The sequence below is a fragment of the Zingiber officinale genome, chromosome 2B (assembly GCF_018446385.1).
Source record: "Zingiber officinale cultivar Zhangliang chromosome 2B, Zo_v1.1, whole genome shotgun sequence".
NCBI classification, from domain to species: Eukaryota; Viridiplantae; Streptophyta; class Magnoliopsida; order Zingiberales; family Zingiberaceae; genus Zingiber; species Zingiber officinale.
In genome coordinates this window covers 143,252,334-143,274,386 of record NC_055989.1, presented here as the reverse complement: position 1 = coordinate 143,274,386, position 22,053 = coordinate 143,252,334, and the positions used below count along the sequence as shown (strand labels likewise).

Sequence of the window (22,053 nt, the reverse complement as noted above, 5' to 3'; positions counted from 1 at the left end):
GTGAGCCTGTGATCCTACCTAACTTTCATAGATTGTAGTCTACGATCTGTAGATTCTGTCGATCTATGTAGATCACGTTGTTCGGATTGCAGGATTAGATCGAAGTTCTTTTGATTAATCAGTTCTGATAGGAAAATGTTATAAAATTTCACTCTCATGAATGTCAAAAGCATGTTTTCTGTAGGCAACCGTGTTAAATATGTTCAATATTATCTTCCATTTATACACACAGAAAGGGCAGCTCATCCTTGATAATTTAATTCCCACAAACCACCTATATCATGATCATAAAGAAGCACATGTGCGACACAAAGATAAGCTTTGTTTATTGAACTTCTTTTGAAACAAGAAATATTTGTTGAGATTGCATTGAAATATGTTATAATACAAAGCAAGGACATTGGAGTATATTTCTTATGGGAACAAGAAAAACATGTTTGATTTTGAAAAGGAGATACTACATTAAAGGAGATAAAAGTAAAACAATAATTCGATAAGAAATCACTTTTCAACATGTGTCTTCAGATATTTCTGAGCAACTCTAAGAGGCCTTGCAAAACCGCATCACACCACCTCAATGTCTGGTCTCCATTTGCAATGGAAATCTGGAGGCTAAGAAACAAAGAAATAAACACAAACGTTGCATTGTGGAATTCATATATCTTCAGAAAGAGTTCCAATAAAATTAGCAAATTCAAGTTATCTCCAATTATCCAACTTTAAATTATCAACAAATATCTAGCTTTATGTTATCATCATTCATTATATTTATGTTATTGTCAATCATCATCTGTTCCATTAGGGGAATCCTATAGCCAAAACTACTATCTACTAAAATGTATCATCTTATCCGTAAAGCAAACCACCAATAATAGAATGTAAATCAACAGAAGCTCCGCCTTAGTGCATATAGATCTACCCCACCTCATGCACTTGGTCAAAGTTTTAATTGAGAATATATAAATGAGCCAAAGCCCCACCCATGTACATATAGGTTGAAGCTCTACCACTCCCTTAGAACCAACACTCTAGATCACGTATTTGATTAATAGTGTTCACCATTCCACATTTATTCTTGTGTAATAATCAAACTTAGTCAGAGTTTTTCAATTTTAAGTTTTAGTCAACTTGTGCATTGATTTGCATGCACTTTGATTTCCGAATATTTAGTAGGGACTCTCTTAAGTTGTTCTTTACAACATACCACTTTTTTTACTACCCAAGTCTTCAAGCCATTTCGAAATTGAGAAATCTCTACAAGAACAAATGCTCTCAAAGAACAATTAGTCGATTCAGATTTGTGAATTACTATAAGTAACTCATTGATAGAATGGAAGGAGTTAGGGTAGGAGGGTTCCATTGGAAATGAATGAGAAGATAGAAAATTTGGAAGAAGAAAGGGGGATTTTGGTTTTGTTTGATCAAATATAGAACCACAATGGATGCATCTTTGCTTATCACCAGTTCTTTTGCCTCTTTGTGGGTACCCATTAGATATGGCACACTCATGAGAAGAGTGATAAGGTCTCCCTTTGATAAGGGATGCTTAGGTTGCTGATAGAAACTCGTATAAAATTGGGTAAAAGCTATGTCTCTTTATAAGTGCTGACAAGCTCGGTCAAAATCTTTAATTTTAGATCACAAGTTGATTTTTAAATTAATTTATACCATCAGAAATTCCAAGTAAGCTAAGTTGCAAAGTAGCTAGTTGATGTTTTCATCAAAAAATAGTTTTTTTGGGCAAGAAAAATTTCTGGTGTATGTTCTCTAAGACTCTAACACCTTAGTGGTGCTGACAAGCTCAAAATAATCAAAATCTTTGATTTTTAAATTGCAAGATGATTTGCAAATTAACATATGGTACCTTCTACCATGCATAATTCACATAATTATTAGCTTCGTTATTAGTTAACAATGGATGGAGCATTTTGGTAAGTTTTAAATTTTAGGGGTAAAATGTTAACTTTGAAAGTGTAGGGCCTATTTAAAAAAGTAAATTAAATGGAGTAAAATGAAAGTTTCTCAACCATATAATTTATTTTTTTTACCAAAACTATATGAAGCCTAGAACGTTTCATCCATCACAATTTGAGCAGAAGCCCAATTAGCATGTAACTAAAATTGGGAAGTCAGTCACTGGCATTTACACAAGTGGGTAAGATTTTCAGCTTTTCCTTCATCCCTGGATCCATTGGTTTACAACTTTTTCAACATGCACTTCCATATTTTGCAGCTTTTCCTTCATCCCTGGATCCAACACTCAGTATACAACTTTTTCACACTTACATATTTTCATAATTCTTCCCATGAGACGTTTGTTATTTGGTAATTACAACAGGTATTTCTGTTAAAAAGGCTATCTCAAATTACATAAGTAGAAACTTGTACGGTTGTACCTACTGTTATTTTTTCTTTTGTTTTTGTCTAGGTTTTTTATTGTTTCAACACTGTTGAAATAATATTCTTGCCTAGGTCATTCAAAAAAGAAATAGTAAGTAGACGATCATAAGGTCACGTGTTCGAATCCTGGAAATAGCCTCTTGCAAAAAAGCAAGGTAAGGCTGCGTACAATGGATCCTTCCCCGGGACCCCGTATGGCGGGAGCTTCGTGCACTGGGCTGTCTTTTTAAGTAGACGATCATACACTGTAGATGTTAATCTTGGAAAAAAAACATTGATACAAAGAAATGGTATATAGGAGATTTTTGGTTATAAAAGGGCAGCACAATCATTTGAAAAAGTGTAAGGAGATTTATGTGTAAGTGCTGACATCTTCCTAGTCTAGGTACTGGAGTAACATAAGTAGAGAGACATTAAATAAAAGTTTGATGTTTAAAGTTTGCTATCATTGCTTGAGATGATAAAGTGTTGGTCGTGTGAAAACAAACATTAGTACTAAAAATTACTTAGCATGTTTAGAATAAAATGGAAATGTAAAATGATCATCCATGTATCCTTTTTCATATTTCTTCAAGTAAATAGGCGAATATGTTACTCTTGGATGAGTATTTCCTTTATTGAGCCTCTTTCTTGCATATTGAGAGGAGCAAATGCATATGAAATGAAAAAAGGCTGTTATAAGTATGCACCTAATTCATCATTTAAAACGTTTGAGATCTTTCTTATTTGCACAGTTAGATTTCTTATTGGTTTAAATATGCATATCTGTGATTTCTTATTCATTCAATCTTTGTGTTCAGCACAGTTGGTGTGTTGTCTATCTTCCATCTTTTATTTATTGATTTTTTCTTTTGATGACTTTATATCACTAATCTTGTGTATCAGTATCTCTCTGTTGTCTTAACTTGTGTGGAGCATAGGCCTTCTCTCAAATCTTTGGTTGACTAAGGAAATAAGATGGTTAATTAAACTCATGAAATCCTAGTAACATTAGGCACCAAATGAGTGTACATTATCAGAAATTGATGTTCGGAAGATTAAGTGGAATCTGTTATTTGATAATGGATGGTGTTAGACATGTATGATCTATTTTGCAAGTAGAATGTCATAAAATCAATTTCTTGGAAGAATGAAAAGTTAATGTCCAAAAATGAGTTGGTTGAGTAACAGAGAAATGTCTCACTTGTTTAGTCCGCAAATTTATGATCAGATAAGACATGAGCTTGAATATGAGCGTGATAGGAAAGCTCACAATGCGGGGTGTTTAAACTCTTCATTTGATTCCATCCTTTATTCAAGTTTGAATCAAGAGACACCCATTCATTTGTTTCTTTGTGGTGTCTCTCCATCCTAAAAAAGGAACTTTTCTTTTACATTTCCATCCACCGAAAAGATAAAAAGTAATCTAGCATCTTCTCTCTGGGTAGATTTTGAGGCATGAAAGGTTCGGCGGTCCATAGAATTTGATTGCTACTATTACACGGAGGAGGCTGTTGCAACTTGGAGAACAATTGGCATTCCACTGTGGGCATCATAGAGGGGTTGCCTTGTCTTAAAAAGAGACTTCATCTCTTGCCTCGACTGAAGTAGTTTCCCTCTGAACTTTTTGCACCACCTTTGTCTTTGTGACGAGAATTGATCCTTTGTGGATTACAATGCCCAGGGAATCCTTGTCTTGTCTTCCTGACGAGTGAGAGACTCAAGATCCTTGTCTTCCACCACCTCAGATAGTTACGATACAACAAGATCAGATATTCCATTCGATTGAAATCGGTAATGTTGGGGACAACGCAAGTAGGTTGTTAGTCACGCATATCCTCTGCTGAATCGAGTCCAAACTGCCTACTAGTTCCTTGTTGCTTGGTTCGACTTGTTTGCTCCTCTGTTATAAACAAGTCAAGCAATTCGTAGTTTCTTGGTTCGACTTGTGTCTTCGCATCGATTATATTTCTACATTATCATGACAATTTTTCTAACTCCTTTTCAGACTTCACGGCCCGAGTACAATCAGATCTTTGTAAAGAAGCCCGGTGGCGATGACTTCTGGCCTTTTTAGGAGATAGACTGTTTGGATTGAAAGGAAGAACTAAGAAGGAACATCCTCTCTTTGAAGTTCAACTTGTATAAGAATCATGTTGCAGTAGCAGCATCAAACTGTTTTTTTTTTTTTTGAAACAAACTAATTCATCTTGTTTTACATGTATTTTATAGGATTTTGTTGATGTTGTTGTTGCAAGAGATTTATGTTTCTTTAGTCACTTTCCTGTCTATTTGTGATAAAACTTTTTGGACAAGTTTTGCTTTGCATTGAAGATGGCTAATGAAGGCAGTTGGGTTTTTTTTTAATTTTTATTAGAGATTATTTAAAATTTTAAACTTGTCTTAGTTATTTAAATTTTTAATATGTTATAATTTTCGAAAAGGAATTTGTAGAGGTGGTTAAACAACTATTAGCTGCCTTAAGTCATTTTTCTTTTTCATTTATTATCAAAATTTCATCCCGTTTTAAAACATTTTAGTTTTAAAAATATTTTTATTTTTAAAGTAATTATAATCAATAATTATTAATAATATTATATTATAACTGTAAATATATAGTTGTTATAATAGAATACTTCATTTCTAATCAATATTAATTAATATTATACTATAATTCATATGTTATAATAGTTATTAATCATAACTAATATAATATATTTTTTATTAATTTTATATGATAGCAGTTATGAATCATAACTTACACAATTATAATAGAAACTTGATGATAAATTAAAAAAAAAGGAGTATCAATAAAAACGGACATCGTTTTAACTTTCCCTTATCCACCATTTACTATCTATTTTACAAATAGGCACATTCTATTGGAAAATTTTATTATACGGGTCTCCAATATAATCATTTTGCACACAACAACTTCTAATTTTGGTCTAAAAAATATCTCAATAATCAATTTGACCTCTTTGCCGCAATGTAAGTTGTGGTATAATATATATTTGAACCTAACAATTATGATTTTCTTAAACAGAGGGTGTAAATATAAATTTAAAATATTCTATATATCGCAGATCATGGGCCTCCTCCATTTGTAAACGGGCCGGGTCAATCTCCGGTCAAGTCGGTTCCACACTCTCTCTCTCTCGCTCGCTCGCTCTCTCTCTCTCTCTCTCTCTCTCTCTCTCTCACCCCAACAAAAACCTTCAAATTCCCTTTTGCAGCTTTTTAGGGCAGTCGCGAGGTCTCTCTCTCTCTCTCCGTCTCGCCTGCTTGGATCATCCGATTCCGATCGTATTGTTATCAAGCTCTTCTCGTCTCACACAGTGATCGGATCCTTTTCTCTCCGTCTCGGTAATTCTGTGATTTTTTTTGTTGTTTAAATCAAGTCCACTTGGATAGGGAAGCAGGTTTTGCTGTTTGATTCTTTGTGCCTGGATCAATATCTTCTTCTTGAAAAAAAAATTGGATTTGGATTTGGATTTGGAATTGGTTTGGATAGTCCTGATCGGTTTCAATGGCGAAGAAGGTGAAAAGTAAAAGGTTGAACGCTCGCGGATTGCATCCTCGGGCTGCCAACCCAGGGGCAAGAGGTTCGGGGGAGGATGTGGATGGTGAGGATGCTGTGGCCGGAGGATTTTGTAGCCATTACAGTAAAGACAATGCCCAATTGAATCAGGTTCTTCTTGGAATCTTGTCATCCGATGTTGCCCCCACTTGCGAGGGATGCAGGGACTATCCTCCTGCTAAAAGAGTCGGGGATAAGAAGGGTAAGCAAGAGAAAAAGAGGGAAGGAGGAGCAAAGAGCCCCGGCGTGCATCCCGTTTGGGTATGTTTGGGTTGCAATCGCTGCTTCTGCAGGGGAGCAGTGAATGACTCGGTGCCTTATGGCCATGCTCGCAGGCATTGGAAGCAGGTGCACCATGATCTCATGGTGAGATATGACAAGCCTGAAATTGGCTGGTGCTTCTCGTGCAACTCATCGATCCATATTGAGTTGCCAAACGCTGATGCAGAGGAGGAGGAGGCTAAATCAGTTGGAGATGATAAGAGGGTTAAAGTTTTAGAGGCTGAGCCTTATACCATGAATGAAGAGAAGGGATATGTGATAAGAGGGTTGTCAAACCTGGGAAACACTTGTTTCTTTAATTCAGTGATGCAGAATCTTCTGGCAATAGACTTGCTCAGACAGTACATGTTGAACTTGAACAGGCCTATTGGACCGCTTACTATGGCATTGAAGAAGTTATTCAGTGAAACAAGTACTGGGCCAACTACTAAAGGTGTATTGAACCCAAAGAATCTTTTTGGATGTATATGTTCCAAAGCACCTCAGTTCAGAGGTTACCAGCAGCAGGACAGCCATGAATTGCTACGTTGCTTGCCAGGCCTATTGGACCGCTTACTATGGCATTGAAGAAGTTATTCAGTGAAACAAGTACTGGGCCAACTACTAAAGGTGTATTGAACCCAAAGAATCTTTTTGGATGTATATGTTCCAAAGCACCTCAGTTCAGAGGTTACCAGCAGCAGGACAGCCATGAATTGCTACGTTGCTTGCTTGATGGGTTGCATGCTGAAGAGAGCAATGCTGGAAAAGAGCAGGATACCGATGATCAAGGCTCTCCAAATTTAGAGAGCACCTTGGTTGATAATGTATTTGGTGGCCAGCTATCTAGTACAGTCCGTTGTGTTGAATGTGGCCATTCTTCTACAGTTCATGAGCTGTTTCTAGATTTATCACTGCCAGTGCCTTCAAAGAAGTCAACTTCCAAGAAAGCTCCACCTTCTCCACCTAAAAGGAAGCCACCTCCAAAAGAAAGAAATAAAAATAGGAAGTTTCAAGAAAAAGCAAATGCCAGAGGATCTGTTGTCTTGCCTCAATGTGGACCTGAAGAAAGAGTTACTTCCTCAGTGGACTATTGCGAGTCATCTGATCCACCCAAAACAGAAGAAAACAATAACTGGGGCACTGCTGCACCAAAAACAGAACTAGATATTGCTCCAGAAGCTGAGGGTTCATCATGGATGGATTATCTTGCAGAACCGACGATGACAGCAGATGCTTTAGATTTTGCTATTCAATCTTCTCACCCTCCTAATACCTCTCAATTATTTCAGAATGAAAACAAAATTTCTGTTGGATCAGAAGTGGACAATTCTCCTACACAACCAAAAGTTTCTTTGGATTCGAACATTGATAATGTTAGCAGAAATGATACTTCTTCTTCATGCGTACATGATCCTGGAGTTATTTTGCTTCCTTATAAAGCACTAGATCACATCACTGGTGTCATGTTTGGTTTCAATTCTTCTCAGAGTCCTGATAACGAGTCTTCCTCTGGAAATTTGGCGGAGGAACCAAGTGTCGAGGCAGCTGCCATTGCTGACTCTGAACAAGTAGATGTCGAGTTTGATGGATTTGGTGATCTATTTAATGAACCAGAGGTTACATCAGAGCTGAAGGCTGAAACTGGCATGGTTGAAGAGACGCCTGCGACTCTTTGGATCAATAACAGTTGTGAGATTAATCAGGAAGTGGATAATAGTGAAAATATTGTTTCAATCGAAAGTTGTCTAACATTATTTACCAACATGGAGCTTTTGTCCAATGAACATGCATGGTACTGTGAGCACTGTTCGGAAGCCTTGTCAAGTGACATGATTACTGATGAGACATGCAAGAGTGATCCTTTACCAACACTAGGCAACACAAGCATGATGAAGCTTCAGGATGAAGGGGATGAATGCACAACTGAAAAAACTTCTCTTGACTTCCAGGTGAGCTACCTCCATTCAACTGGTCTTAGCAATTTAGGAAATAGACGGACAGCATCAGTCAGTGCAGAGACCGAGTTACTCTCAGAAAAGCCCGATTCAGAGCAGAAATCATATGTGGGTTGTGATTTGGATGAAGCAAAATTTAAAAATGAAGCAATCACTGCTGGTAATAACAAAGTTTTTCCAGACTATATATCAATTGGTCAAACAGACAAATTAAATGTGATGGCAGAAGATCAGGAATTTACAGATTCAAGGCCTAAGCAAATTGAGGGTGACAAAACTGCAAGTGTCAAGGAAGAAGCTCAATTTAGTGGACATGCTCTAGCAGCTACTTTGACTAATTGTCCACATGATATTGGGGAAAACTTGATGAATCCCTGCAGAAATAACAAACTTGCAATTAACTTACGGAAAAAGTGTTCAAATCTTTCAAGCCAAGCTTGTCCAGCCCAATATATAAGGGTTAAAAAAGAGGAACCTGCAAAGAAGAAGTTCAAGAGGGATGCAACTAAAAGGATTTTAATCAGCAAAACACCACCTATTTTGACTGTACATTTGAAGAGATTTAGTCAAGATGCTTGTGGCCGATTAAGTAAGTTGAGAGGCCATGTTCTCTTCCACGAGATACTTGATTTGAGGCCTTATCTAGATCCAAGGTATTTTTTTTTAAAGGGAAGAAATATTTATTTTTCTATATTGCCGATGCTACCTTTGTTTGCCATTTGGAATCTTGGAGTAGAAATCCATATCTGATACTTGAGTACTGATCTTGTACCTCATTTTATTTTGCCTCAGTCTTGGAGGTGATTTTGCTAGATCTCATTAGCTAGAAAGTCGAACCTTGACAAATAATGATTTTATTTTGAATGTGCTGAATACTTATACTTTGGATGTGCTATATGATGATTCATTGATATCTTTTATAGTTTTTTATTTTATATAAATTGGAAGGATGTCCTTAATCAACAAATATGCCCAATAGGCATTGCTTGGCCTTTTGTTCTTTCTAACAATACCATGCTATTTTGGCCAGCATGGGAGAAACATTGTCGGCTAATTGCAATGAGCTAGACTCGTATCCAATAGGAAAAAGAGAATTAGCAAGACTAAGTTGCAAGGTAGTTGTTTGTCCTAGTCCCAAATTGGCATGCGTTGGATTTAGAATAGGTCCGCTAGTCATGGGGATCTTGGATTGCATGCAACATGAGATGGGTGTTGGGGATGTGTTAAAAGTAATAAATGAAGTGTAAATTACAACATAAAAATGTATTAATATGTAATAATTCATAATCAATTTATAATTTTATTTTAATTAACTATGATATTAAATATTGTGGTACTATGATTAATTAGGATTTATAAGGTTGATAAATAATTATTAAATTACTGTATTTAATTAAGTTGTGATTTTAAATTTTCGAGTAGTTTTTATATCTTTATATGTTTTCAGAAAGGTAATTAATTTTGCATAATTTATAGTTAAATTTACTTAGTTAGGGATTATATACTTCATATTTAGTCAATAATTATTAAATAACTCAGAATAAATTATATGATTCAATTTATAATGTTGTTTATTTCTTAGTTAACTAGTAAACTTTATAGTTACACCTAATAGTTAATTCACAACTTACACGTTAATTATATTTTATAGTGAAATTCAACTATCAAATTAATTACCTTTGTTTGACACGACTTTGTAAATTGGTTATCACAATGTTATATTGTTGTTTCTGAAAGTAAATAAGTGGAGAGAGATTAAAGGTGTAAAACCCATTTGAATTCATCTATGCATGACTTAAAGTGCATAGAGTATCGTGCATGGCATGGTATCTGAACCATTCTGGCCGAGGACTAATACTCAAGCATGGAACGATCTTTCAAACCTTGTCACTAATCCATTCCCTAAGAGTTTGAGCAATAACCATCCTCTTCGATTGGCATAAGTTATGAGTTAATGGGCTATGTTACTGGATCCCATATATTTTCAAACTCCAGTCACTAATTGATACTCTAAGATTTCTAAAAAAGTTAGAATGAAAATAAAAAAAGTATAGGTCAAAATTTTGAATCTCAGAACACCTCTTCTTTTATCTCATTGCTCGATTGGTGGTTCAAATTGTATTTAAATTTGGCACATTTATTATCATAGAGAATATTTGATCATCCCAATTATTGATAAATTTAAGGGCAAGATGTGTCTTGTAGAATAGTGACATTTACTTATCATCTGTTGGCCTATGCACGCATAGCAACACATAGCATCCTATATTAAAGCCAACCTTTACTGAAGACAATCAAACAAGTTTATTATCTGACTAGAGCAGTGATATGGCAAACTACAAATGCTGCTAGACAAGAAAAAAAAAAAAGAGGACAGTCAGTGCACGAAGCTCCCGTCATGCAGGGTCTGGGGAAAGATGCATTGTACGCAACTTTACCTTGTTTTTTGCAAGAGGTTATTTTCAGGATTCAAATCCGTGTCCTTGGTCACAAAGTAACAACTTTACCATTGCGTCAAGGCTCCCCTTCACAAATGTTGCATGCTGTTAGACACTGCTTCTTAATTGTTACGAAGCTCAGCTGTGCCAACTCAGGTGCTTGCCATTCAACTGACAACTCATCAATCATCAGTGAGGGAGCAAGCAGGCAGAAAACATCTACCATGGCTATTCTCATGGGAATTTGAGGAGGAATTTTAGAAGTGGGGGGCACTAGACATGGAACAACAACATGGGAAATTGAGTGCAGGAGCATAGAGTCATAATTTCCTTCACTTTACACCATATAGGAGCTATCCAGCAGATCATTTCCTGTTTTTCTTACTTCTATTTTTCATATCAAAGGACACCCTGTGAAAAACATCGGTAGAAGATGGATGAGAAGTCATATTAAGAAATTGACAAGGATGAAGAAGATTAAGAAGATGACTATTGCTTGTGGCCAAGGACTCAAGCTTGCACCTACGTAACATCAGAAGGTACTTTGCTGGTGACTTCTTTCAAGTTGTGCCTTTCTTTCACTTGTCGTCCAAGTGAAAATGGAATGGATATGTTTTTCTCAAACACGATTGGAACCCTGGACTTGTTTGACCGAAGAGCTTGAAGTTTCAAGGATCCAAACTTGATCTGATGTCAAAATGAGCAATTACCGTGAGGGGTGAGCTCACTAGCAACTGTCTAGATGACCTCACCATCAAGTGAAGGGAAATTCTTCATTATTCTTTCCTCATTACGGCTTCATAGAGGGCCTTCTTTTTGTCGGTTGAACCTTTGTGAACACATCTGCCATCACCATGCACTAGAGTCAGAAAAGATGGCCTTTTCCGCTCTTGAGGTGATGTCCAACTATGGGCCTCATGTCCTGTGTGGCAGTAGAATTAGTTAAATATCAAAGCTACTATATGCTGCATTAGCGAATAGTCACTAATGAAAATTTGAGTTTTTAGATTGAGGTAGTCCCTTTTCTTCAGCTCAGGAGAGAAAGATCTTTATTAGCGGGATTATACTCTCCTTTAAAGGTCGAAGTGGAAGCTCATCAACTATCAGATGCAAGAGAAACCATGAAGCTTACCAGCATATGGGAATGCCAGATTCTCTCTTTGCCACAGTCTCATACTGCACCGCTTGAGCAGTCTCAACCACTTACAACATCCAAAGTCCAATATCCAGGCCAAAGCTCTAATATTTGTTGTTCCCCGTGCATTTTGTCAATGATCGGCTCAGTAGAGTGGAATTTGCGTTCCTCACCAATTGTTAACATGCTTGTCCTAGCAATACCTAAGAATCATTGGTAAAAAAAATCTGCAATGATCTACTGAAATTGCTTAAAAGCTTATCTTGAAATACAACTGTCAACCGCCCTTTTCATAATTTATTATCTTGTCATTAGTTCAGCTGTTTTATTATTTTATCTTCGATTTGTCAGTATGTTTCATTACCATTTTGTTTACTCCTGATATAGTGGGAAAGGAAGGCCAGGAGATAAGCTGAGAAACCAAGGGATCCGTGGACATGTTTACTTTCAGCAGTAGGAGGCTAAGGATGTAAACATTAAATGTTTTGTATATATCTAGGTCTCTGGTCAGCAAATTTGGTTGATCTCTGCTTCTCTCTTATCCCTGTAGTTTTCGATAACTTTGGCAGAAAGGAATGGTTGCAAGTACCTCCACTTTATCTTTCCATCGCCTGTCATCCTATTCTCCAAATAAACAATGGATTTTCATCCCTCTGTCGTCCACCCCTTGCCTGGTGCTTCCATCAAAGTTAAAGCGCATAAGAAAACATGGTCTCAATGGTTGAGATGAAAAGCAATAAGCCTAATTCCTGACTTCCCATAACAGAGATGCTCTGCAAAACTTGGATTAGTGAGTAGTGAAATTACATAACAATATGGCTGTCACTTGGAGCACTGCAGAGTTTGTTTGGTACAATGCTTAGAATTTCATGTTATGCTTCTCATGTAACCTGTTCATCCAACAGATCTATCAATTTGTTTTTTCCTCTACTAAGGGGACAAGTGCATATTTTGTTCATATATTATCCTGATTGATGAAGGTTATTTGTGCATGAGATTGTTTTACTTGCGTGAATGAAATAATAACAAGGTTGTTTTCTTCTTATAATGGTTGCCTGTTTCTTCTTCCAGGTGCGAGGAAAATGAAAATTGCATTTACTCCCTATTTGGGGTGGTCGTACACTCTGGTGGCATGGCTGGTGGTCACTATATTGCCTACGTGCGAGGTCAAAGGAACAGTGAGAAAGCGAGGAAGGACGTAAATTCATCCTCCTGGTTTTACGCCAGCGATGCTCATATCAGGGAGGCTTCTTTTTCTGAAGTCCTTCAGTGTGAAGCCTACATTCTGTTCTACGAGAAGATGTAATCGTCTATTCAATACACTCATGAAAATCCTCTCTAAACATGTGAAGAACTGGGAAAACCTCTACACGTGCTTGCCACCGAGAGAGTCCAATCCATGGAGATAGACAGGAATTCTCAAGTACTGCTGGTCTGCCACCAACCACATTTGAAACTCTGTCAAGATGAAAATGTGGTGGATCGGCTTCTTGGTGCCGCAAGATTTCCGGACATATCACATGAATGATTCGAACTTGTTTGAGATGCTCCGAAGACTCTGCGCCCCACATTTTTGAGAATGCTGTTAAATCTCAGGGGTAGTATCCATCTTCATACAGGTAATTTTCCATCATGAAAATTGGATTACACATTTTGAATACAAAATTTGCTCTAAACAGTCGATTCATGGGTATAGTCTACAAAACTTGCTGGAGACGTTTCATTGAGAGATGTTTCCATTGATCAATCACTTATATCCCAATGAATAGAACATGTATCGATCTAAACGTGTGTTCGTGGTGGATAACTTATGTGAATGCTCTGTTTATATTCCTTTCTAAAATTGCATTGTATATTATAGCTTTCATTTTCATTTTCTAATGAATTATAACAGTTTTATTTTCTTGTGAGAAAACAACAAACAAATACCGACTTGATCTTATTTAAATGCGTTTCTAGTCTTATGTAATTAATTATTTGATTAATACATGACCTCAACTTAGTATGCTGCAGTGTTTCAGTTTCTCTTATTTCCCAGGAAATTTCTCTCTATAAATAAATTATATAATTTTCCCTTGCATAGCAAGAGATGGTATAACATCAATAATATCAATATTTCTCTGTGAGTTTGCAAATCAAGGTGCATATTTGATCAACTTCTTTTTGTTCTGTCAATTTTATGACTTTTTTTTTAAAAAAAAGAAAAGAAAAATGGACTATTTAAACATTAGATAGCTATTTTATTCGACTTAGTTTTACGGTAGTCCAACAGAGGGGCGTTTAGATATGTGAGAATTAGGAGCCCGATAACCAACTAAATCAACCTAACCAAATGAAGCGAGCAAGTTCTACCGTTACAGGCGAACAAGATGACCAAGAAAATTGCTGACCAAACAGTGTCCAACGGGTCATGTTTGGCGCCGCGATCCATTCCTAAAGAAATCTCGTCATGCTTGGCTTAGCACAACCACCAAAGACGATCGAACCAAGCAAGAGTATTGAATAACCAAAGCAACTCAAGCTAGGTGAACAGTCAAACGAAAACAGAACTGGCTACATGACCCAAGTCAAGCTAAGATGGAGAACACATGGGCAATGCATTATTCCACAACAATATTTCGAACAAACTAAGATGATAAATTTTAAAAAACAAAGCTCTTATTCAAATATTTTTCAACAATAAAAAACTTTTTGTACATGAGCCCAACTCAAAACTAGCCCCCTTTACTGCTTGTGCTTTTCAGATGAGTAATAAGGTTTGAACTTACACAAGAACACGCAGAAAGGCAAACATAGTTTTCAACAAAACACAACCACTGAAAATAGAGAAGATTTGGAGCATCGCGATACATGTACCAGTTATATAAGCTTCACCAATCACTCTTGAGCAACTAAAACATGTAGCTAGCAAATATATGCATTACAGTCATAATTTTTAGCAAAATCAAGAACCGAAATGTTTCTCTAGATTTGAAGGCTACCTCCAGTTTGATGCAGCATGGCATCAATCTCATCGCCATCTTCCATCTCAAGCTGGGGAAGGCAAGAACAAGTGAGGAAGATAGACACCACGACCATGAGAAGAAAAAATTGATCGAAATGATTATTTACTCACCCCTTCTGGAGTCTGTTCGCCATGGAGCCGACGTCCATCGAACAGGAAAGCAATGGAATTGAAATCCACAGATTGGCGATCACAATAGGCGTTCATGAGTTTCTTCAGCTGAGTGCTGCGCTTGATCCGGAAGAACACTTCATTTCCATCCTAGAGAACAAAAAAGAGGCGCAACTTTAGCAGAAGAAAATAAGATCAATCAACTCTCATTTTGGCATCATTGATATTAAAAATTCAGGCTTAAGGGAATCACACAATTATTCATATTTATTCAGATCATAATATCTAATAAAAACTAATACATCCGGTTATTCTTTCAATGATTTTAACTATTCGATTACACATGAATAAAAATCTGTCGCCCAGCATTTCAATAGCATAATATGATGGTCCCATAAACCTATTCTAAGCTTCGGATCAAAATGTATAAAATAGCCCACCTCTTAAACTATCCACCTGAATCATGAAATGTTTATTTCTTTCTCAAACAAAGATTAAGAGGAATAATTGCCTATCATGCTCGCTTTGGCATAGGTTAAATCAAGCAGAAGCTATAGTTGACACAGGCATAGGATTGAATGAAGATTTATATGTGCTGAAAAATATGACAGCATATCTTTATAGTCCCTCAGTAGATCAGTAAAAAGCAGAAGATTTTGACTTACCCAAGCTACTTTGTTGGGAAGAATAGAGCACCATCAGAATTATTGTTTGAAATTGATTTAAAAAAAATCTTGAAGATAGTAGAAAGGGTGCAGACAGAATACAGCTCGCAACGTTAAAGCTCATGATTTTGCAATTGTTAAACGTCTTTACTATAATCTTACTCAAACAGCTCATCTAATGACTTCTGTCAACCTTCAATTTTGTTTCTCCTTGTCGTAGTAGCATGGGCATTTAAAAGCTGTGGCCCTTTTAAACTAAAAGCAGCCAAATCTAAAACCTGACACTGAGTGTCAACAGTAGTAACTTGTTTTCTAGTGCCATTTGTAGTGATTAAAGAAATTGGATTAATTGATAAATATGATCAGTGCTACGCAGAGAACCACAGCACATATACATATGTGGTTCCTTCTTCATGGTTTACTTCCATAGTTGTTTGTAAAGACCCAAAAACTAAAATTGTGGTTCATTTTTAGTTGAGCCAAACCAAATAAAAACCTTTAGCATTATCTGCTATCAAATAAGGGATTTAACGCAGCTATTCCTAACTAAAAGTACTACTTTTCTAAGTGTATAACAATTTTATAAACTAATGTATAACGTGATCAATTCTAAATGTTAACCTAAAACATTTAGGTGATGCATGTTCAGATGATCTGTTAAACTAATGACTAGTATATATGGTTACACATTGTGTTACCTTGTATGGTTGACATATATTTTTCATGTGGAGTGTTTTATTGGATAGGGCAACTAATATACTACTTAGTTATATATGTTAATAATTTTTTATCAATATAAAATTTTTTATATAGACTTTGGAGAGGAATGCACCAATGTAAGAAATACCAACTTTGCAATGGGGCAAATTGTTTTCAGGCTACAAGAAAATCATGCTTAAACTATTATTGTAGAAAGTGCAAGGCACTCTAAGGTGCCAAGGTACATAATGCCTAGGGCACTAGGCGCTAATACAAGCTGCTCTAGATATACTTAGATTTGTTTAATGCGTGAGGCAACAATTATTTATATGAAGTCACTAGTTGATTAAGTAAGAAATTTAAATAAATTTATTGTGAATTTTGATTTGTTTTTTTCTAAAATCACCAGCTAATCCAAATGTTAACGAACAGTGCTTTGAATCATGGAGATACTTAGCATGTTTCAAATAATGAGCACAAAAACAAAGGTTTTAGAATACCAACAACTGACAAGCAAAGTAACAATGAAAATCGTACGATCAAATCAAGTTGGACAAAGCTAGAAATCATGGCAAAGGGAGAAACAATAATAACGTTGATGGATTGACACAAAGGCTAAACTCCATTACACTAACAGTCTGGATAGAGGAATAATAATCAACATGAGAAAGCAAAGAGAAATAGGATTGAAGTGAAATAGAGACAATAGAAAGGACCGACTAATCGCTGATACATGCTACGAATTAGAGAAGAGAGGGAAAGCTCAAAAAGGCAAACCCGTCATCCAGACCTACTTGGTTAATTAGAACTCAAAGCCTATATAGGCTTATGATATAGAACCCTATATCCAAAGATAGCTAAGAATGAGATTTGAGGATCATGATAACCCTTGCCAAGAAAATCACTATCATCCAAAATTATAATAGATCTACAATAATCATGCATCATATGTAAAACTGCTATTACAATTCGCAAGAGGCAGACCAAAAAAGAGAGAGAACAGGATTACTACACAGAGGCAAAATGACAATCTTCATTCGCTACTATGAGCGATTTGAATCATCAGAAAGTAACTTTCACATCAAGGCGCTTTATACTCCACCTCCAATCGAGGGACTAGAAACCGCAGTGGATTCTCAACACATAGATAACCAAAGAAAAACACACACGCAGAGAGCAGGTAGAGAAGTGGTAGCAAACCTGCCCCTTGACCTTGAGATTGATGTGCGCCGCTTGATCCGCCGGCTTCTTGTCTTCCTCGTTTCCAGCTCCGGACATCCTCTACGGCGATCGATCCGAACACAGCAGAAGCTCTAGGGTTTCGGTCAGCAACGGCAGCGTACTTGAATCGGACGAAGAAGAGAGCGATGCGGGGCGGGCGAAGCCGTTCCTTAGCCTTTTATCGCTGCAACCGAGGGCGGATTCGAAAACCGCAATTTATATTTGCTTTGGCGTCCGCCACTAGAATGTTCTTATTCTCATTGGCGTTTGTATCACGCGCAGTATAAGAAAATATTCTTAATAAAATTCTTCTATTCAACTTAAGTGGGAAGTTGAAAGGGCTGGCTACTAGTAAGTAGTAAATGAGCTTAGGAAATGAAGTTAAAACCAAAAGTTAGGTCTTAAAAAACAAAGACTAAAGACTTTATTCTTACATTTAATTTAAGATGATAAATAATTTTTAGGGCATCTTCAATAATTAAATCTTTCAATAATTTTTTTTTAATTTCTAATATGCCACATCAATACCAAAAAATAGAAAAATCTACTATTCTCTTCATAATTAAAAAATCTGCCTATAATTTTTTTTGTGAATCCTACATTACAAATCACATATCTTTATTTATTATTTTTTTCATTTAATATTTCTATATAATTTTTACTTAATATTTTAATTAATTCTCATCTTTAGTTTAATTTACTTGTAATTTTTAATTAATGAACTTATGATTTTTAATTTAATTTAATTTATAATTTTTATTTAATATTTAATTAACTTATGAATTTTAATTTAATTATAGTCATTTGTATTTTTTTTTAACTTATCAAATATATTTATTTTTAAAAGAAAGATGTATAATTTAACTATTAAATAAAATATTTAATGGTTTTAAAAAGTCAAACATACAATATTATTTTTTCCAATGATTAATGGCTCCATCTTCAAGAGAAAAAAGCAAGTTTGAAAAATCAAACCGGCTCTTAAACCAAAAACCTCAAAGCTTAGGGCATCTTCAATCATTAAAACTCTAAATGGTCTTTTTTTTATGATTTTAATATGTCATGTCAATATTATAAAACCTCATTGAAACATTCCAATGGTTAAAACTCTAAGTGAGTTTTTTTATCATATAATTCATAGTATATAGTTACACGGCTTCATGCATATATATCAATTTCAATGCAAAAGAGCATGTTTGAGTTTTTACTATTGCTCTTGAACTATAAACCTCAAACCTCATATCTACAATGATTCAAGTTTTTTTATTTTGAAAACTTCTCACAAACCTTGCATCGGAGATGCTCTTATCTCCATACTCATTGGAGCTTTTTTAACTTTACAAACCTTTTAAAAAGCTTCCATTGGAGATGTTATTATACAATGATTAAATCTCTCAATAAATTTTTTTGTAGTTCATAATATGTCACATCAATACCACATCATAAGTATAAAATCTTTTTAGAACAACTCCAATGGTTAAATTTTTCAATAAGTTTTTTTGTAATTTCTAATATACCACATCAATGTCACATCATAAGTATAAAAATCTACTATTCTCTCCACAATTAAAAACCTACATACAATTTTTTTCGTGTCCTACGTTATAAATACATATCTTTATTTATTATTTTTTCATTTAATATCTTTATATAATTGTCATTTGATATTTTAATTAATTATAATATTTAATTTAATTTATTTATAATTTATAATTAATAAATTATTTTATTATTTTTAATTTAATTAAAATTATAATTTTTATTTAATATTTAATTTACATATAAATTTAATTTAATTATAGTCATTTGTATATAGTTTTTAACTTATCTCAAATATATTTATTTTCAAAAAAACCATTTTAATTATTACTAATTATTTATGAAATAAAAAATTATAATTAAATGTTTTATCAAATGAATTATTTTTTAATTGTTTGGAAAAAGTCGATCATGTACATTAATTATTAGCTTCATCTTCAAGAGAAAAAAATAAGTTTGAAAACTCAAACATGCTCTTGAATTAAAAATCTCAAACCTCTCCTACACAATATAATCATAAAAGCTTTTTTGTTAAGATTTTTCAATTTTATAAACCTTTGACAAATCTTGCATTGGAGATGCTCCAAGTGAAAAGTTGAAAGGGCTAATAGTAAATGAGCTTAGGAAATGAAGTTAAAACCAAAAGTTAGGTCTTAAAAAAAACTAAAGCACTTTAGTCTTACATTTAATTTAAGATGATAAATAATTTTTATACAAAGGAGTTGAGTAGGCTTTCAAAAAATATTGAGAACAGATAAGGGTGTTAAAAATGAATCTAACTTAATAATTCGAGTTGAGTTTATCTATAAAAAATTAGGTTTGGGTTGAAAATTTTTAGATTCGGGTTGGGTTTGAGTTGGAGGGATTTTGGGTTGAAATTTTCCAAATCAGGTCGGCTTGGATTCGGGTTGACCCGATTTGACTTGAATTTAGGATTTAGTCACTTAGTAGTATTTGTTTTAGGTTAAATCAAATTTTATTTTAAAAATTAAAATAATTTTATGTATAGTAATATCAATGTCAATATGATAATGATAAAGTATTGAGATAAAAGTAAAGAATTATAGGGAAATGGCCAAAAAAAATTAATTTTGAATCAGATTTTTAGGTTATTCAAGTTGGATTTGGGTTTAAGGGTTTCGGGTTAAATTTGGTTTCTGGTCAGGTTTGGATTCCCAACCCGACCTGAATCCGACTCAACCCACCCGAATTGACACCCCTAGGAATAGGGTTGTCTATTTTTTGCTCATTTTTTGAAGTTAAATTAGCATATCTCCTAAGTAATACTTGTTGATATAATTAGTCTCTAAAATTTTGATATTTGGTAATATACCTATGTTGATCAAGTTTGACCAAGAATTAATCCAAATATAATTTGATATTTGAAAGTTAGCCAAGTCTAGTCAGGTTAAGGTTGACCAGATGACTAGCAAAGGTAAAGTCTAATCGAGTCAAAGGTTAACCGAATGACTAGTAAAGGAAAATCCTAGCCGGCTAAGAGAGAATAAGATGTTAGGCAAGAGAAAGTCCAGGCACTTCATGGATGATCGAATGTCTAGCAAGTGACAAGTCTAAGCAGGTCAAGGTGACCAAATGTTTGGTAACGGAAAAATCCTAAGGGAGTGAACCTTAAGTGGTGAAAAGTCTTAGAAGAGCTCTAAGCAAGAAGCCTAGTAGTTATACTTACATGATTAGGTTTGATCCTAAGGGAGTGAACCTTAGGTGGTAAAGTCTTGGAACTTCAAGCAAGAAATCTAATAGGTCAGGTAGACTTACATGATTATCCTTGATCATACAGGAGTAAACCTTAGATGATAAAGTCTTGAAGGAGTGAACTCTAAGTAAGGTAAACCTAGTAGGTTAGATAAACTATAGATTAGGCTTGAGTGTTTGGTATAGTTATTTTTGTTGGAGCAGCGAGGCCGACAAGAGGGAGGTGAATTACTTACAAAATAAAATTAACTTTTCTCGATCTTTCAACTCTAATTAGTGGCACAATTATACTAAATTAAACCAACAACTAAAAAGAAGAGACAAAGAAATTACTTAGTTACAACCTAGATGGTTGTTAACCCAAGATAAAAGAAAGCACTAAAAAACTTCTTCGTTGAAGGTGGAGAAGCCTCTTACACTCGTTGAATGCTCAGAAAGTTGCCAGAAAATGAATACAAGAGTTGTTGAATATTTTCTAACTTTAGGGGTCTTTTTATAGCCCTGAAAAACTCTATCCATAGATTGAAGGTGCCTTCAAGATGGTCCAAGGCGCCTTCAAGATGATTCAAGGCGCCTTCCATTAGATAAGTCTTATCCGTTGAGGATAAAACTTTATTTGTGGCTAACGGCTACCGGAAGGCGCCTTCTATAGCTAGAAGGCGTCTTCGCACTATTCATCGAAAGCGCCTTCCAAGCCATAGAAGGCACCTTTCAAGAGGCAAATCAGCTCTTTAGTGGTTGATCTCTTCACGTGGGTGATTCTCGGACTAACCGGAGTTGGGCTCACCCGAACCCAACTCCTACTTTCTCCTCGAACAAGCTTCTTCCACGACTTCTCGTCCCTCAAATGTCGCGCACGTCCTTCTCGCCCACTGGTATACTCTTCCACAACATCTCGTCCCTTGGATGCACAGAGCCCGTCGGCTCCTTTCCCGTGTCATCCTTCTCGCTAGCTGCATCTTTCGCTCGACTTCTTATGTTTCTATTCTCCTGCACACTTAGACACAAGGATCAAATATACAAGACCTAACTTAACTTAGTTGACCACATTAAAACTATCACGGGGTACTTATAATCTCCTCTTTTTTAATGTGAATCAACCCAAATTAAAGTCATGGTACAATAACAAGTAATAACATGAATATGTAAAGAAGTTGGCAATGCACTGTATTAAGCAAGTAAATAAACTTGCAAACTTCATTCAAAAAAAAAATGTCCTTACTCCCCCTTAATTACTCCCCTTAACTTGTACATATTTCTTCCCTTTGATCACAGTAAAAAATTAGGAAAAATACATGAACAGTTAAAAAATTTTGAAAAAAAATAACTTAAATTGTTAGAAAATTTTGA

The 22,053-nt window shown here is 35.2% G+C and overlaps 2 protein-coding genes across 3 annotated transcripts; one reads left to right on the top strand and one right to left on the bottom strand.

The window, feature by feature from the left end:
- Nucleotides 1-5,555: 5,555 nt before the first annotated feature.
- LOC122047535 (ubiquitin carboxyl-terminal hydrolase 2-like) lies at nucleotides 5,556-13,627 on the top strand. 2 transcript variants are annotated; one of them, XM_042608892.1, is made up of 3 exons: nucleotides 5,556-6,603; nucleotides 6,780-8,831; nucleotides 12,823-13,627. In XM_042608892.1, the coding sequence occupies exons 1-3, from the start codon at nucleotides 5,909-5,911 to the stop codon at nucleotides 13,055-13,057; spliced, it is 2,982 nt and encodes a 993-aa protein (XP_042464826.1). In that variant the 5' UTR covers nucleotides 5,556-5,908; the 3' UTR covers nucleotides 13,058-13,627. The 2 variants fall into 2 exon arrangements, with proteins under 2 accessions (XP_042464826.1, XP_042464825.1); XM_042608891.1 differs by having other exon boundaries at nucleotides 5,556-6,739; nucleotides 6,916-8,831.
- A 764-nt stretch (nucleotides 13,628-14,391) lies between these two features.
- On the bottom strand, nucleotides 14,392-17,645 carry LOC122047534 (small ubiquitin-related modifier 1-like). The gene is made up of 3 exons (XM_042608890.1): nucleotides 17,431-17,645; nucleotides 14,867-15,016; nucleotides 14,392-14,784 (listed from the first exon to the last, which is right to left on the bottom strand). Exons 1-3 carry the CDS (start codon nucleotides 17,506-17,508, stop codon nucleotides 14,716-14,718), a joined length of 297 nt encoding a protein of 98 aa, XP_042464824.1. The 5' UTR covers nucleotides 17,509-17,645; the 3' UTR covers nucleotides 14,392-14,715.
- Nucleotides 17,646-22,053: the final 4,408 nt, after the last annotated feature.

Bases quoted from the DNA above. Each gene is read 5' to 3' on its own strand.
- LOC122047535 (XM_042608892.1), top strand. From the start codon at position 5,909: ATGGCGAAGAAGGTGAAAAGTAAAAGGTTGAACGCTCGCGGATTGCAT. The intron at 6,604-6,779 runs GCCTATTGGACC...GTTGCTTGCCAG, and splicing joins TACATGTTGAACTTGAACAG to GCCTATTGGACCGCTTACTA. The intron at 8,832-12,822 runs GTATTTTTTTTT...TTCTTCTTCCAG, and splicing joins AGGCCTTATCTAGATCCAAG to GTGCGAGGAAAATGAAAATT.
- LOC122047534 (XM_042608890.1), bottom strand. From the start codon at position 17,508: ATGTCCGGAGCTGGAAACGAGGAAGACAAGAAGCCGGCGGATCAAGCG. The intron at 15,017-17,430 runs GTTTGCTACCAC...TTTGTTCTCTAG, and splicing joins ATCTCAAGGTCAAGGGGCAG to GATGGAAATGAAGTGTTCTT. The intron at 14,785-14,866 runs GTGAGTAAATAA...TGCCTTCCCCAG, and splicing joins GCGAACAGACTCCAGAAGGG to CTTGAGATGGAAGATGGCGA.